Source organism: Crotalus tigris, unplaced genomic scaffold, assembly GCF_016545835.1.
Source record: "Crotalus tigris isolate CLP2741 ecotype Arizona unplaced genomic scaffold, ASM1654583v1 scf7180000021352.268788, whole genome shotgun sequence".
NCBI lineage: Eukaryota > Metazoa > Chordata > Lepidosauria > Squamata > Viperidae > Crotalus > Crotalus tigris.
Window position 1 is genome coordinate 181,276 of NW_024098466.1, and position 16,387 is coordinate 197,662.

The 16,387-nt window shown below is 47.1% G+C and overlaps 1 protein-coding gene across 4 annotated transcripts in view; it reads left to right on the forward strand.

The window, feature by feature from the left end:
• Positions 1-16,387, forward strand: part of USP35 (ubiquitin specific peptidase 35) — a 37,687-nt gene that overhangs the window by 20,354 nt on the left and 946 nt on the right. For all 4 annotated transcript variants that reach the window (XM_039370041.1, XM_039370038.1, XM_039370039.1 and 1 more), the window contains exons 4-10: positions 830-959; positions 3,781-3,882; positions 5,260-5,418; positions 7,932-8,125; positions 11,324-11,417; positions 12,509-12,615; positions 13,797-15,006. In XM_039370041.1, coding sequence (XP_039225975.1) covers positions 830-959; positions 3,781-3,882; positions 5,260-5,418; positions 7,932-8,125; positions 11,324-11,417; positions 12,509-12,615; positions 13,797-15,006 — 1,996 coding nt within the window. The remainder of the gene's footprint in view (positions 1-829; positions 960-3,780; positions 3,883-5,259; positions 5,419-7,931; positions 8,126-11,323; positions 11,418-12,508; positions 12,616-13,796; positions 15,007-16,387) is intronic.

A 16,387-nucleotide genomic window follows, 5' to 3' on the forward strand; every position in this document is an offset into this window, starting at 1 on the left:
CCCCTCCTCTTCCTCCTTTTCTTCCTCCTCCTCCCCTCCTCCCTCCTCCTCCTTTTTCTCTTCCTCTCCCTCCTCCTCCCCTCCTCTTCCTCCTCCTTTTCTTCCTCCTCCTCCCCTCCTCCTCCTTTTTCTCTTCCTCTCCCTCCTCCTCCCCTCCTCTTCCTCCTCCTTTTCTTCCTCCTCCTCCCCTCCTCCTCCTTTTTCTCTTCCTCTCCCTCCTCCTCCCCTCCTCCTTCTCTTCCTCCTCTCCTCCCTCCTCCTCCTCCTTTTTCTCTTCCTCTCCCTCCTCCTCCCCTCCTCCTTCTCTTCCTCCTCCCCCTCTCTTCCTCCTCCTCCTCCCCTCCTCCCTCCTCCTTTTTCTCTTCCTCTCCCTTCTCCTCCCCTCCTCCTCTTCCTCTTTCTCCTCCTCCTCCTCTTCCTTTTCTTCCTCCTCCTCTCCTCCTCCTTCCTCCTCCTTTTTCTCTTCCTCTTTCTCCTCCTCCCCTCCTCCTCCTCCCCCTCTTCTCCGCCTCCTTTTTCTCTTCTTCTCCTCCTCCCATCCTCCTCCTCCTTTTCCTCCCCTTCCTCCTCCTCTTCCTCCTCCTTTCCTTTTTCTCTTCCTCTTCTTCTTCCTCCTCCTCCTCTCCTCCTCACATATGCATTAGATAGGATTTCTTCTCAGTTCCCATCGTTCTTCAGGATCTCAGAAATGGCTCCATGTCTGAATCTGCCTCTCTGAAGCTGGCTTGCATTGATTCATCTCTCTCTCCCTCCCTCCCTCCCTCCCTCCCTCCCTCCTTCCCCCTCCCCCTCCCTCCCTCCCTCTCTCTCTCCATCTTTCTCCCTGCAGGATGATTGAATGGGTCTCCTGGCCCCTGGGGAAGAACTTAGACAAATGGATCATCGCCTTGCTGAAGAATTTGGCGGCAGTGAAGAGGTTCAGCATCCTGATGGAAGTCACGCTTTCCAAAATTGAGCGCGTCGGTTTGATCCTTCCTATGTCTTTACGCTATTGTGTTTGTCAAGGAGGGAGACCAGTGAAAAATCAGAATTTTGTTTCTGGTCCGTGTCTCTGCGACAACGCTCCATGCCCTACACTGTACCGGTAGTCCTCAACTTACAGGCAATCATTTAGTGACCGTTCAAAGTTAGGACGGCATTAAAAACAGTGTCTCGGGACTGTCTTTCACAGTTACGACCATTGCAGCATCTCTGCGGTCACGTGATCCAAATCCAGATGCTTGGCAACCGGCATGTGTTTGTGACTGTTGCCCTGTCCTCTTTTGTGACCTTCCGGCAAGCAAAATCAGCCAGACTCACTTAACAACCGTCTTACTCACTTAACAACTGCAGCGATCCATTTACTAACGGTCGTTAAAAAAAGATTGTAAAATGAGGCAAAAGTCAACAACTGCCTTGCTTAGTAATAGAATTGTTGGGGTCAATGGTGGTTGTAAGTCAAGGACTACCTGTAATTGTGTTTCTTATCCTGGTTTACCCCCACCCCCAAGGCTGACCCCCCCACCCCCAGCCTACCTGTGATTAGGGATGTACTGATTCTGGCCATCTCTGGGTTGTTGTTTTGGGGTTTCTACTAATCCTTACAGTAAAAATATTAAGGTGTTTTAAACTGGAATACAGCCAGGATTTATAATAATAATAGTAGTAGTAGTAGTAGTAGTAGTAAAGTTGGAAGGGACCTTGGAGGTCATCTAGTCCAACCCCCTGCTCAGGCAGGAAAGCCTATACCATTTTGGACAAATGGCTGTCCAGTCTCTTCTTAAAAACTTCCAGTGTTGGAGCATTCACCGCTTCTGGTGGCAAGCAGTTCCACTGGTTAATTGTTCTCACTGTCAGGAAGTTTCTCCTTAATTCTAGGTTGCTTCTCCCCTTGATTAGTTTTTTTTTGTAGGTAAGTCATCAGCAAATTCCCCTAGAAAACAGGTGAAAAACCCTTTGTTTACCTGACCATTGATGTAACAACAACAACAACAGTAATAATAATAATAATAATAATAATAATAATAATAATAATAATAATAAAAAGTTGGAAGGGACCTTGGAGGTCATTTAATCTAACCCTCTGCTCAGGCAGGAAACGCTGTAAATGAGAATCCCAAAAGATCGGCAAAGCCGATTTCCCCACTTCAGATCTTAAGTATCGAACTTTTTCTGGATTCAAGGCAAATTCCACAGAGTCTTTGGTATGAATCCCACCCAACAGTGAGTGAATGGTTGGGATCCACTGGGTGACACTAATAATACTGCTGTGATTTTTAACTAGTTTGGCCATCTTTTACTTGGCTCCTGCTTTGTTACTTGTATCCTGCCTTGATCATTTTTATAAATAACTCAAGGTGATGAACATATCTCATACTCCTTCCTCCACTCTTTTCTCCATAATAAAAACCCTGCGAGGTGGGTTGGGCTAAGAGAGAGGGACTGGCTCAAAGTCTCCCAGCAGGCTTTCATGCCTAAGGTGGGACTAGAACTCACCGTCTCCTGATGATTGGCCCAAAGTCACCCAGCAGGTTTTCATTCCTAAGGCGGGACTAGAACTCAGAGTCCCCTGATGATTGGCCCAAAGTCACCCAGCAGGTTTTCATGCCTAAGGCGGGACTAGAACTCACAGTCCCCTGATGATTGGCCCAAAGTCACCCAGCAGGTTTTCATGCCTAAGGCGGGACTAGAACTCACCGTCTCCTGATGATTGGCCCAAAGTCACCCAGCAGGTTTTCATTCCTAAGGCGGGACTAGAACTCAGAGTCCCCTGATGATTGGCCCAAAGTCACCCAGCAGGTTTTCATGCCTAAGGCGGGACTAGAACTCACCGTCCCCTGATGATTGGCCCAAAGTCACCCAGCAGGTTTTCATGCCTAAGGAGGGACTAGAACTCAGCGTCCCCTGATGATTGGCCCAAAGTCACCCAGCAGGTTTTCATGCCTAAGGAGGGACTAGAACTCACAGTCCCCTGATGATTGGCCCAAAGTCACCCAGCAGGTTTTCATGCCTAAGGCGGGACTAGAATTCACCGTCTCCTGATGATTGGCCCAAAGTCACCCAGATGGTTTTCATGTCTAAGGCGGGACTAGTTTTCTCAGTCTCCTGGTGATTGGCCCAAAGTCAACCAGATGGTTTTCATGCCTAAGGCGGGACTAGAACTCACCGTCTCCTGATGATTGGCCCAAAGTCACCCAGCAGGTTTTCATGCCTAAGGCGGGACTAGAACTCACAGTCCCCTGATGATTGGCCCAAAGTCACCCAGCAGGTTTTCATGCCTAAGGCGGGACTAGAATTCACCGTCTCCTGATGATTGGCCCAAAGTCACCCAGATGGTTTTCATGTCTAAGGCGGGACTAGTTTTCTCAGTCTCCTGGTGATTGGCCCAAAGTCAACCAGATGGTTTTCATGCCTAAGGCGGGACTAGAACTCACCGTCTCCTGATGATTGGCCCAAAGTCACCCAGCAGGTTTTCATGCCTAAGGCGGGACTAGAACTCATCATCTCCTGGTGATTGGCCCAAAGTCACCCAGCTGGCTTTCATGCCTGAGGCGGGACTAGAACTCCCAGTCTCCTGGTGATTGGCCCAAAATCACCCAGCCGGCTTTCATGCTTTACATTCTCCAGACTCCAGTCTCGGTCTTGCACAGCATCTCTTACCAGGCCGGAGATGATGCTGTAGGAATTATGTTTATCCTGATTCTGCCAATCTACTTCTCTTAAATCTTTTTTTTCCCAAATTTTTTTTTATTAATTTTCCAATACTACTTCCCTTAAATCTTTATTTTGCTGTTTTTTCAGGTGTTTTCCAAGCTGCTCTACCCTATTCTGAGAGAGGGGGCTGTCTCTATTCTGCGTTACATGTTGCTGAGTTTCCAACACTCTCACGAAGCATTTCATCTGGTAAAGGAAATGAATCCCTGTTCCAATCAATTGTGTATTGTTTTGAGTCTCTGGCCAGCTTATATGGATATTTATTGAGAATGAAAGCCAATATGCCTATCCCAGGATAAATGTTGCAGAAGAAGCTCAGGTTCCAAAAAGATCTTGACAAGACTTGAACAACGGGCCCTATCCAACAACCTGAAATTTAATGAATAATAATAATAACAACAACAACAACAACAACAACAGTAAAGTTGGAAGGGACCTTGGAGGTCATCTAGTCCAACCCCCTGCTCAGGCAGGAAACCCTATACCATTTCGGACAAATGGCTGTCCAGTCTCTTCTTAAAAACTTCCAGGGTTGGAGCACTCACAGCTTCTGGAGGCAGGTTGTTCCCCTGGTTAATTGTTCTAACTGTCAGGAAGTTTCTCCTTAGTTCCAGATTGCTTCTCTCCTTGATGAGTTTCCATCCGTTGCTTCTTGTCCTGCCTTCAGGCACTTTGGAGAATAGCTTGACTCCCTCTTCTTTGGGGCAGCCCCTGAGATATTGGAAGACTGCTATCATGTCCCCCCTCGTCCTTCTCTTCATTAAACTGGACATACCCAATTCTAGCAACCATTCCTTATATGTTTTAGCCTCCAGTCCCCTAATTATCTTTGTTGCTCTTCTCTGTACTCTTTCTAGAGTCTCAACATCTTTTTTACATCGCGGTGACCAAAACTGAATGCAGTATTCGAAGTGTGGCCTTACCAAGGCCTTGTAAAGTGGTATTAACACTTCACGTGATCTTGATTCTATCCCTCTGTTAATGCAGCCTAGCACTGTGTTGGCTTTTTTGGCAGCTGCAGCACACGGCTGGCTCGTATTTAAGTGATTGTCTCCTAGGACTCCGAGATGCCTCTCACAGTTACTACTATTGAGCAAGGCACCCCCTATACTATACCTATACATTTGGTTTTTCTTGCCTAAATATTTATATGTTACTTATATGTAAGTTCTATACATATGTTGTATATAGTATATAGTATGTTTTAAATGTGTGTTGTGGCTGTGTACACTTGGAGAGGAAGCAACTAAATTTCATTTTTAATGTGTGCCATTGTGCCCACAGAGGAAAAAAAAAAGACAATAAAGGTTATCTAATGTGGAGAAAAGCAAGGTTTTACACCTAGGCAGGAAAAAATCAAAGCTGCAAGTCTGTCTAATTCCCTAAGAGAGGGTTCCAGCATGAATCCAAAAACTCGGAAGACCGACCCAGACTGGATCTTGCAATATTTATTGCAGTTAGCTCTCTGGGTTTCCTTGTTTTTTATCCTTGACCATATGCTCACCCTTTTCCTTGGGTACCCATTCCATTCCTTGATGCTTCTCAATATTTTATTTCCTCTGACAGCTTCTGCCACATATACCCAGAGTGGTGGCAGCGCTTCAAAAGGAAAACTCCAATTCGGCATCCCGGTGTTTGGACCAGCTGGCCGAATTGATCCACTGCATGTTTTTCTGCTTCTCGGGATTTCCAGATCTCTACGAACCTCTGGTGGAAGCCATAAAAGTAAGCCTGCTCCTTTTATGCACCTCAGGTAACCGTTAGAGGGGATGAGGTAAAACCCCTGAGAATTGGAACCAAGATTATTTTGCCTGTAGTGACAAAGTCTAAATCTTAGCCAGAATTGGTCCTGATTGGAATCAGAACCTTAGCTTTAAAGCAGGGCTCTTCAAACTTGGCCCCTTCATGACTTGTGGACTTCAATTCCCAGAATTCCTCAGCCAGCATGGGGAAACTATGGCCCCTTCATGACTTGTGGACTTCAACTTCCAGAATTCCTGAGCCAGCATGGGGAAAACTATGGCCCCTTTATGATTTGTGAACTTCAACTCCCAGAATTCCTCAGCCAGCATGGGGGAACTATGGCCCCTTCATGACTCATGCACTTCAACTCCCAGAATTCCTGAGCCAGCATGGGGGAACTATGGCCCCTTCGTGACTCGTGGACTTCAACTCCCATAATTCCTCAGCCAGCATGGGGGAATTATGGCCCCTTCATGACTCGCGGACTTCAACTCCCAGAATTCCTCAGCCAGCATGGGGGAAGTATGGTCCCTTCATGACTCGCGGGCTTCAACTCCCAGAATTCCTCAGCCAACATGGGGGAACTATGGTCCCTTCATGACTCGTGGACTTCAACTCCCAGAATTCCTCGGCCTGCATGAGGGAACTATGGTCCCTTCATGACTTGTGGACTTCAACTCCCAGAATTCCTCAGCCAGTGTGCCTGGCTGAGGAATTCTGGGAGTTGGTCCACAAGTCATAAAAGGGCCAAGTTTGAAGAGCCCTGCTTTAAAGCTTTCTTGGACCTGGATAGGTTTATTAAGATGTTTCTTTTAAAATTCTTTTAAAATTATATTTATTTACTTGTATCGGGCCTTTATTCTTTTTTACTCAAGGCGGTGAGCATACATAATACTCCTTCCTCCTCCTCTTTTCCCCACAAAAACAATCCTGTGAGGTGGGCTGGGCTGAAGAAAAATGACTGGCCTAAAGTCACCGAGATGGCTTTCCGGCCTAAGGCAGTACTAGAATTCACTGTCTCCAGGTGATTGCCCAAAAGTCAGCTAGCTGACTTTCATCCCTAAGGCAGTCTCCTGATGATGGGCCCAGAGTAATCTCAGCCAACTTTCATGTCTAAAGCGAGACTAGAACTCACCTTCTTTTGGTGATTCGTCCAATATTGCCCAGCTGGCTTTCATGCCTAAGGCCGTACTAGAACTCACCCTCTCCTGGTGACTAGATCATCACTAGACCAAACTGATTCCCCCACTATTCGTGGTAGGGCTTCTTGTCTGGACTACCTCAAAGGGCTAACAGATAGGCAACAGCTTTACAGCATTTGTCAACAGAATTCAGGGTGCACACAGGTTCGATAAAATGACCGTAGAGAGCAATGGTCTGCTAATTCTCTCTCTCTCCCCCCCTCCCTCTTTCTCTCTCCCTCTCCCGCTCTCTCTCTCTCCCACACACACCCTCTCCTTCTCTCTCCCGCTTCCTTTCTCACCCCATCTCTCATTCTGCCCCTCTCTCCCTTTTTCTGTCCCCTCTCCCTCTCTTCCTCTCCCTCTTTCTCTCTCCCTTTCCCACTCTCTCTCCCACACACACCCTCTCCTCTCTCCTTCTCCCTCTTCCTTTCTCACTCCACCTCTCACTCTCCCCCTCTCTCCCTCTCCCTTTCTCTGTCCCCTCTCCCCCTCTTCCTCTTTCTCTCTCCCTTTCCCACTCTCTCTCTCCCTCTCTTCTTCTCCTTCCTTTCTTGCCCTACCTCTCACTCTCCCCCCTCTATCTCTACCCACCCTTTCTCTCTACCTCTCTCCCTTTCTCTCTCCCACCCTCTCCTACTGTCTCCCTCTCCCTTTCTCTGTCCCCTCCCTCTTTCTCTCTCCCTCTCCCACTCTCTCTCTCCCACACACACCCTCTCCTTCTCTCTCCTTCTCCCTCTTCCTTTCTCACCCCACCTCTCACTTTCCCCCTCTCCCTTTTCCTTTCTCTGTCCCCTCTCCCCCTCTTCCTCTCCCTCTTTCTCTCCCTTTCCCACTCTCTCTCTCCCACACACTCTCCTTCTCTCTTCTTCTCCTTCCTTTCTTGCCTTACCTCTCACTCTCCCCCTCTCTCTCTACTCACCCTTTCTCTCTCGCCCTCCCACTCTCTCTCCCACCTCTCCTACTCTGTCTCCCTCTCCCTTTCTCTGTCTCCTCTCCCCCTCTCCCTCTTTCTCTCTCCCTCTCCTGCTCTCTCTCTCCCACACACACTCTCTCCTTCTCCTTCTTCCTTTCTCACCCCACCTCACTCTCCCCCTCTCCCCCCTCTCTCTTGCTCTTCCTCTCTCTACTCCTCTCCCTCTTTCTCCCTCTCCCTCTCTCTCCTTCACCCTCTCTCTGTCTCCTCTCCCTCTCTCCCTGTCCCTGTCCCTCTTTCTCTCTCCTATCTCTCTCTCTCCCTTCTCTCCCTCTCTCTCCCCCCCGCCCTCTCCCTCTCTCCCTCTCCCTCTGTCTTTCTCTTTCTCTTCTCGGAAGGCTGTCCCAATTCCTAACGAAGATCGCATTAAGCATCTGCTTGGGCAGAATGCTTGGACCTCCCAGAAAAACGAGCTGGCCAACCTCTATCCTCGCTTGGCCTCCAAATCGGACACCGGGAAGATTGGCTTAATTAACCTGGGGAACACCTGCTACATGAACAGCATCCTCCAGGCTCTCTTCATGGCCTCAGAGTAGGCAGCCCTCTCCTGCTTCTTCCTCCCTTCTTCCGATCCACCCGCCTTCCTGTGTTTGTATCTAGGGGTTTCGTCCATGTTGCCTCTTTCCGGCTGTCTAAACCAGTGGTTCTCAACCTTTTTAATGCCGCGACCCCCAAGCGGTCATAAGTCGAGGACTACTCAACCGGTTGTAAGTCGAGGACTACTCAACTGGTGCAGCCCCGTTTGCAGAATGGGACTCTTGGCGGGCTCAGCAGGGCAGAGACAGCCTGGACAATTCCTATTGGCTTTGGAAAGCCAATAGAATTAGACTCTATTCAAGAGAGTCTCTTCTATTGGCTTTCAAAAGCCAATAGAATAAAAGGGAGTAGCACAGCTAAGGAAAAGGGGAGGGGGGAAATGACGGACTGTGTTGTTTGGCGACTCCCGTGAAATGGTCGTTCGACCCCAAATGGGGTCCCGACCCACAGGTTGAGAACCACTGGTCTAAACGATGCGAGTTTAGGAAAAGGAAACGGGAGTACAGGTAGTCCTTGACTTACGACCACAATTGAGTCCAAAATGTCCATTGCTAAGCGAGACAGGCGTTAATTAAGTTTTGCCACATTTTAACAATCTTTCTTTCCACGGTTGTTAAGTGAGTCATTGCCGTTGTTAAGTGAATCAGGCTTCCCCATTGACTTTACTTGTCAGAAGGTCGCAAAAAAGGGATCACGTGACCCCAGGACGTTGCAATCGTCATAAATACAAGTCAGTTGCTAAGTGTCTGAATTTTTTTTTCCTTTTTTAAATTTTTTTTATTTTATTTTTAACCAACAAAACAAAACAAAACAAAGCAAAACACACATACACACACAGTATAACACACATACACACACACTATATACTCCTCCCCTTTTTTTTAACAGCGATTACATAACGGTAATCTTCTATTATTTACATTTCCCCCCTTATTCTTTTTTAGAATATTTGTCCTTATTGCCCTGTTGTTTCTTATTTACATTTTTCTTCCTTCATATTCTACTTCTTACTAAGAATAATTCATATTATTATTATTATATATTATTATACACATATTTTCACTTTTGTAAGTGTCTGAATTTTGATCAGGTGACCCTGGGGAGGCTGCAACGGTCGTAAGTGTGAAAAAACTGGTCGTAAATCACTTCTGTCGGTAATGTGGTAACTTTGAATGGTTGCTGAACGAATGGTTATAAATGGAGGACCACCAGTATCCCTATTAGAAGCATCTAATCCAAGCTCGTCCATCGTTACGAAACGTAGCAATAGTCCATTTGAGGATTTATCCCTCGGATTATTGGCTCAGAATCAATAATCGGGACCAGCAAATTTGCTGAATCTGCAGCACGGAGTTAACAAATTTGATTTAGCACAGCGTCCGATAAAGATAAACTGAGTTGCATTCAGGAATGAGCAGTTGATTTTATAGCAATAGGCCTTTTTCCAGATGTTTGCAAATTTCTTTCCAGTCTGGGATTTTTCTGGTGGGATCCCAGCCATGTATCCACCAGCTTTCAACTTGCTTAGGTTCCAAGCTCAAGCAACAGCATCCCAACCTTGTTATTTGCTGAGCCGGACTATTTTATCGTTTCAAATAAAGAAGACAAGAATTTCACTTAGAATCGATTTATAGCAATAGTAACAGCACTTAGATGTATACTGTATACCGCTTGACCGTGCTGTACAGCCCTGTCTGAGCGGTTTACAGAGTCAGCATCTTGGGCCCCCCCCAACAATCTGGGTCTTCATTTTACCAAGGAAGGAGGGAAGGCTGAGTCAACCTTGAGTTGGTCAGGATCGAACTCCTGGTAATGAGCAGAGGGTTAGCTTGCAATACTGCATTCCTATCATTGTGCCGGAGGGAGGGAGGAAGGGAGAGAGGGAGGGAGGGAGGAAGGAAGAGAGGAAAGAAGGAAGGGAGGAAGGGAGGAGGGAGGGAGGAAACAAAGGAGGAAGGAAGGGAGGGAGGGAGGAAGGGAGAGAGGGAGAGAGGAAGGAAGGGAGGAAGAAAGGGAGGGAGGAAGGGAGGGAGGGAGAGAGGAAGAAAGGGAGGGAGGAAGGGAGGGAGGGAGAGAGGAAGGGAGGGAGGGAAGGAGGAAGGGAGGGAGGGAGAGAGGAAGGGAGGGAGGGAGGAAGAGAGGAAAGAAGGGAGGGAGGGAGGAAAGAAAGAAGGGAGGAAGGAAGGGAGGAAGGAAGGGAGGGAGGAAAGGAGGGAGGGAGGAAGGGAGAGAGGAAAGAAAGAAGAGAGGGAGGGAGGAGGGAGGAAAGAAAGAAGGGAGAGAGGTAGGGAGGGAGGAACGGAAGAAGAGAGGGAGAAAAAGGAAGGAAGGAAGGGAGGAAGGAATGGAGGGAGGAAGGGAGGGAGGAAGAAAAGAAAGAAGAAAGGAAAGAAAGAAAAGAAAGAAAGAGAGAGAGGGAGGGAGGGAGGGAGGGAGGGAGGGAGGGAGGGAGGGAGAGGAATAGCAACAGACTTATATACCGCTTGGTTTACAGCCCTCTCTGAGCGCTTTCCAGACTCAGCATATTTGCCCCAACAATCCGGGTCCTCATTTTACCCACCTCGGAAGGAGGGAAGGCTGAGTCCAACTTGAGCCGGTCAGGATCGAACTCCTGGCTGTGGGCAGTGAGTTAGCCTGCAATGCTGTACTCTAACCGCTGGGCCACCAGGGCTCTTGTAACCACTCAGGACAAAAACTTACGTGTGGCATTTTGCAATGAACAAAAGCCAGGACCGTCTGTACAGTTCGGGGGCTTAACGCAGCCAAAGAGAAGAACTGTGTGTAATTATTTTTGGGCCCACTCCCCTCTGTTTAATAGAGCTTGTACTTTAGCTAAGGCCACCTGGAGGCTGAGCAAGGACGGTGGGTGGCCATAGAACGCCACCCACCACAAACCTATTATTTATATGTTCCTAGTTCTGCGCGATCTTAAAGGAAGGGCGATGATGGCCTAGAGCAGTGTTTCCCAAACTTGACAATTTTAAGGCATGAGGACTTCAACTCCCAGAATTCCACAGCCAGCAACGCTGGCTGTGGAATTCTGGGAGTTGAAGTCCACATGCCTTAAAATTGTCAAGTTTGGGAAACACTGGCCTAGAGAGGTTGCATCCACGTGGGGCCTGTGCTTTAAGTAAATGGATTAGCTGACGAGGGGATTTTGTGACGAGTTTCCCTTTTTAAATGTCCTTTCCAGCTTCAGGCGGTCGGTGCTGAATTTAGCCGAGAACAACTCCCAGCCTCTGGCGGCAAAACTACAATGGCTCTTTGCCTTTTTAGAGCACAGCCAGGTAATTAATCGAATGTTTTCTTCATTGCAAGATGTTGCCTTTGGGGGGGCTGTAAGCTCCAGGTTTGTTGGAGGGATGCACGAGGGATTAAGGAAATGCTTCTCGGCTGGGGCAGCTTTGAAAGTATGGACTTCCAACTCCCAAAATTCCCCAGCCATCGTGCCTGAGGCAGAACTAGAACTCGCCATCTCCGGCTGATTGGCTCAATGTCACCCAGCCAGCTTTTCAGGCCTAAGGTGGGACTAGAACTCACAGTCTCCTGGTGATTGGCTCAAAGTCACCCAGTTGGCATTCATGCCTAAGGCAGCACTAGAACTCACGGTCTCCTGGTGATTAGTCCAAAGTCACCCAGCTGGCTTTCATGACTATGGTGGCACTAGAATTCACCGTCTCCTAGTGATTGGCCCAAAATCACCCAACTGGCTTTCATGACTAAGCTGGCACTAGAATTCACAGTCTCCTGGTGATTAGTCGAAAGTCACCCAGCTAGCTTTGATGAATAAGTTGGCGCTAGAACGCACAATCTCCTGGTGATTAGTCCAAAGTCACCCAGTTGGCTTTCATGACTACGGTGGCACCAGAATTCAGTCTCCTGGTGATTGGCCCAAAATCACCCAGCTGGCTTTCATGGCTAAGCTGGCACTAGAATTCACAGTCTTCTGGTGATTGGCCCAAAATCACCCAGCTGGCTTTCATGGCTAAGCTGGCACTAGAATTCACAGTCTCCTGGTGATTAGTCCAAAGTCACTCAGCTGGCTTTGATGACTACGATGGCACTAGAACTCACTATCTCCTGGTGATTGGTCCAAAATCACCCAGCTGGCTTTCATGGCTAAGGTGAGACTAGAACTCACCCTATCCTTGTTTCTAGGATGGCACCTCAGCCACTACACCCGACTGCTTACAAAATTCAAATAAACCAATGTATAAATTTAGCAGGCACAAAAGAAAAATCAGTTCCAATAACCTTAATGGAAAAAAAAACAACCCAGGTAAAACAGGATATCTAAACTGCAGGAACCAAAACATTTTTCAATGTGTTTTTTTTCTCTCTCTCTCCACTCTTCTCGCCTCTCTGATACCTCTGCAAGCGGCCTGCAATTTCTCCTGAAAATTTCCTTTTGGCTTCGTGGCCGCCCTGGTTCTCCCGCGGAGCCCAGCAGGATTGCTCTGAGTATCTGAAATACCTGCTGGATCGGTAAAGTAGATTGTGGATGGTTTGGGAAAATGTGATTTGGATTTGTTTAAGCCAGATTTTTTTTCCCCAGCCTTGAGCACTTTAAGAGGCGTGGACTTCAACTCCCAGAATTCCTCAGCCAGCATGGCTGGCTGGGGAATTCTGGGAGTTGAGGTCCACTCCTCATAAACTAGCCTCGGATTAAGGCTGAGGAGAAATTACTCTGTAGAGAAAACTGGAGAGTTTTCAGCTATAATTAATTTAAAGACTACGGAAACGGGCAGCTATAAATAATTTAAACCAGCAATGAATGAATGAATGAATAATGCTGGCTTTCCAAATTCGGGAGAGATTTATATCTGGATTCAACAGCGGATATTTTTAAGAAGAGATTGGACAACCATTTCCCTGCAATGGTATAGGGTCTCCTACTTGAGCAATGGGTTGGACTAGAAGACCTCCTAGGGTCCCTTCCAATTCTGTTGTTCTTTTATTCTGGATTGGTTTTCAGGGAGAATGGCTTGAATTTGGATTCACCTATGAACAAAGTCTGACATGTCACGGCCTAAAAAGTTTTCTTCCCACTCTAAAACTCCCCTTTTAACGACCAAATTCGGGGTAATGTTCAGGGTGGGATTCTTTTTTAAAAAAAATATCCTTTGTTCTGGTTTTAAAAGGAGAGTTTCTATCCCTTAGTGCAGGCACGCTGGCTGAGGAATTCTGGGAGTTGAAGTCCACAAGTTATAAAAGGGCCAAGTTTGAAGACCCCTGACATAATGTGAGGGGAAAATAATGCTAACTCAGAAAGAGCTACCGGTGTTTCTCAACCTCGGCCATTTTAAGAGGTATGGACTTCAACTCCCAAAATTCCTCAGCTAGCGTGTCTGGCTGAGGAATTCTGGGAGTTGAAGTCCACAAGTCATAAAAGGGCCGAGATTGAGAAACACCGGAACTTTAACTCTTCCTGAGTTAGCATTATTTCCCTGACATAACATGAGGGGGAAATAATGCTAACTCAGAAAGAGCTGAACTGGTGTTTCTCAACCTTGACCATTTTAAGAGGTGTGGACTTCAACTCCCATAATTCCTCAGCCAGTGTGCCTGGCTGAGGAATTCTGGGAGTTGAAGACCACAACTCATAAAAGGGCCAAGTTTGAAGACCCCTGCCTTAGTGTCTCTTTTCTTCTTCATTCTTCCAAAAGTCTTCATGAGGAAGAGAGAACTGGTAGAAGGATCTGTCAAAAACTCAAGGCCTGTTCCTTGGTGTCTCCTGGCGACCGTCAGCCCTCCGTGAACAAAACCCTGGTGGAAGAGATGTTTGGTGGCAAAATTAAGACCAAGATCCGTTGTCTGAAGTGCCTGCAGGTCTCCTCCAGAGAAGAAGCCTTCACAGATCTCTCCTTAGCTTTTCCACCTGCTGATGACCACAAGGCCGGACATGTCAGCAGTGCATCGATTAGGTCTGGAGAAGAAACGGGCCCTGAGATCTCTCCGTCAAGGATCCAGACTCAAAGCAGTCTAAAGGACTTGCCAGCTAGATCAGGGATATTGAGAGCCCTTGGACAGAATCCTTCTAAAAGTCCAGCTAGGGAAGAAGTTGTGTCAAAAATTGTGGAGACTTCTTTCCCCTTGATATCCGGGCGAGACTCTGTTGAAGTGAAGCCCATCAAAGAATCTGACCTGGCTTTACAGAAGCAAGTTTCTGGCTGTCGGGCTTCCAGATCTGTCCCGGATTTGATCAATTATTTCTTATCACCTGAGATGCTCACGGCGGAGAATAAGTATCACTGTGAGAATTGCGCCTCCCTTCAGGATGCCGAGAAGTTGACCGAACTGACCCAAGGGCCTCACTACCTCATCCTCACCCTGTTGAGGTTCTCCTTTGACCTTGGAATGATGAGAAGAAAGAAAATCCTTGACAACGTCTCGGTCCCATTGATCCTCAAGCTGCCGGTCCTGGTGTCTTCTGATCCAGGGAAGACCTCAGGATGGACTTCATCCTGCAAGGACTTCGCTTCAGTGGTGTACGATCTCTGCAGCGTGGTGGTCCATTCTGGGGTCTCCTCAGAAAGCGGTCATTACTACTGCTACGCCAGGGAATGCGAGGATCCGGCCACGGAGAGCCCTTGTCAGGACAACACTCGGAACACGGCTTCCACAAAGTCTACCGACGTGGAGATCCAGTGGTACATTTTTAACGACACCAGGGTTGTCTTCTCTTCTTTTGAATCTGTGAGTAACGTGACCTCTTTTCTGCCGAAGGACACGGCTTATCTGCTCTTTTACCGACAGAGAGGGAGGCAGGCCTCCAACGGAGCTGGTCCGGAGCCCAGTTGGACAAACAGAAGCTTACATTCTCCAGATAAGAACTTGATGGATGCCATTGCCAAGGACAACATCTTATTCTTGCAGGTAACATGGTGTCCCACTACTATTAAGTCCTTTCTTTTGTTTTTTTTTTATTTTCTCCTAGTGAAGGGATTTTATTGTGCTTATGATTTTAGTATGTTTAAGTTTGACATTAGCATTTATTTTACATATAGTAACCATTTTATATTGATAATTATAGTGTTATCATGTAATCATTGTTTTGTTATTTTGTAATCATTGTTTTATAGTTAATTGCTTGATCAGATGCTTTATATATATATTGGAAAAGTAAGGGCTTCATGCTTTAGGTATAGATGATTGCTTATATCAGTGGTTCTCAACCTTTTTAATGCCATGACCCCCAACCGGTCGTAAGTCGAAGACTACTCAACCAGTTGTAAGTCGAGGACTACTCAACTGGTGCAGCACTGTTTGCAGAATGGGACTTTTGGCAGGCTCAGCAGGGCAGAGACAGCCTGGACAATTCCTATTGGCTTTTGAAAGCCAATAGAATTAGACTCTATTCAAGGGAGTCTATTCTATTGGCTTTCAAAACCCAATAGAATAAAAGGGAGTAGCACAGCTAAGGAAAAGGGGGAAAAAATGGCGGACTGAAATGGTCGTTCGACCCCAAATGGGGTCCCGACCCACAGGTTGAGAACCACTGGCTTATATGAAAAAAGCACAGTAAGGGGAGGGGGGAAAGGAGTTACGGATGGAGCCTGGGTTGCTGTGTATGAGTCATCATCTAGGACAGTGATTGCTTATATCAGTGGTTCTCAACCTTTTTAATGCCGCGACCCCCAACCGGTCGTAAGTCGAGGACTACTCAACCAGTTGTAAGTCGAGGACTACTCAACTGGTACAGCACCGTTTGCAGAATGGGACTTTTGGCGGGCTCAGCAGGGCAGAGACAGCCTGGACAATTCCTATTGGCTTTGGAAAGCCAATAGAATTGGACTCTATTCAAGAGAGTCTATTCTATTGGCTTTCAAAAGCCAATAGAAGAAAAGGGAGTAGCACAGCTAAGGAAAAGGGGGGAAAAAATGGCGGACTGCATTGTTTGGTGACCCCCGTGAAATGATCGTTCAAATGGGGTCCCGACCCACAGGTTGAGAACCACTGATCTAGGAAATGTTTTTTTGTGCCATCTTATGCCTAGTACCAAGACCTGATCTCTTTGTTCTGGAAAGGTATAAAAGGTGGAAGACATCTTTTCTGGTTGTTGCCTTCATCTCTCTACCAGCCACGAAGAGAGATGGGGTCACCCAACTCTGTTTTGATCAAAATAAAAGTTGTTTGCTTGCTGAAACCTGGGCTCAGGAGTTTCTTTGGCTCTTTTAAATTCCTGAGTAATGCTGGGGCAATTGTGAGGTTAAGTGGAAAACCTTACACTGGTTAGTTTTGTTTTTCTGTTTCACTA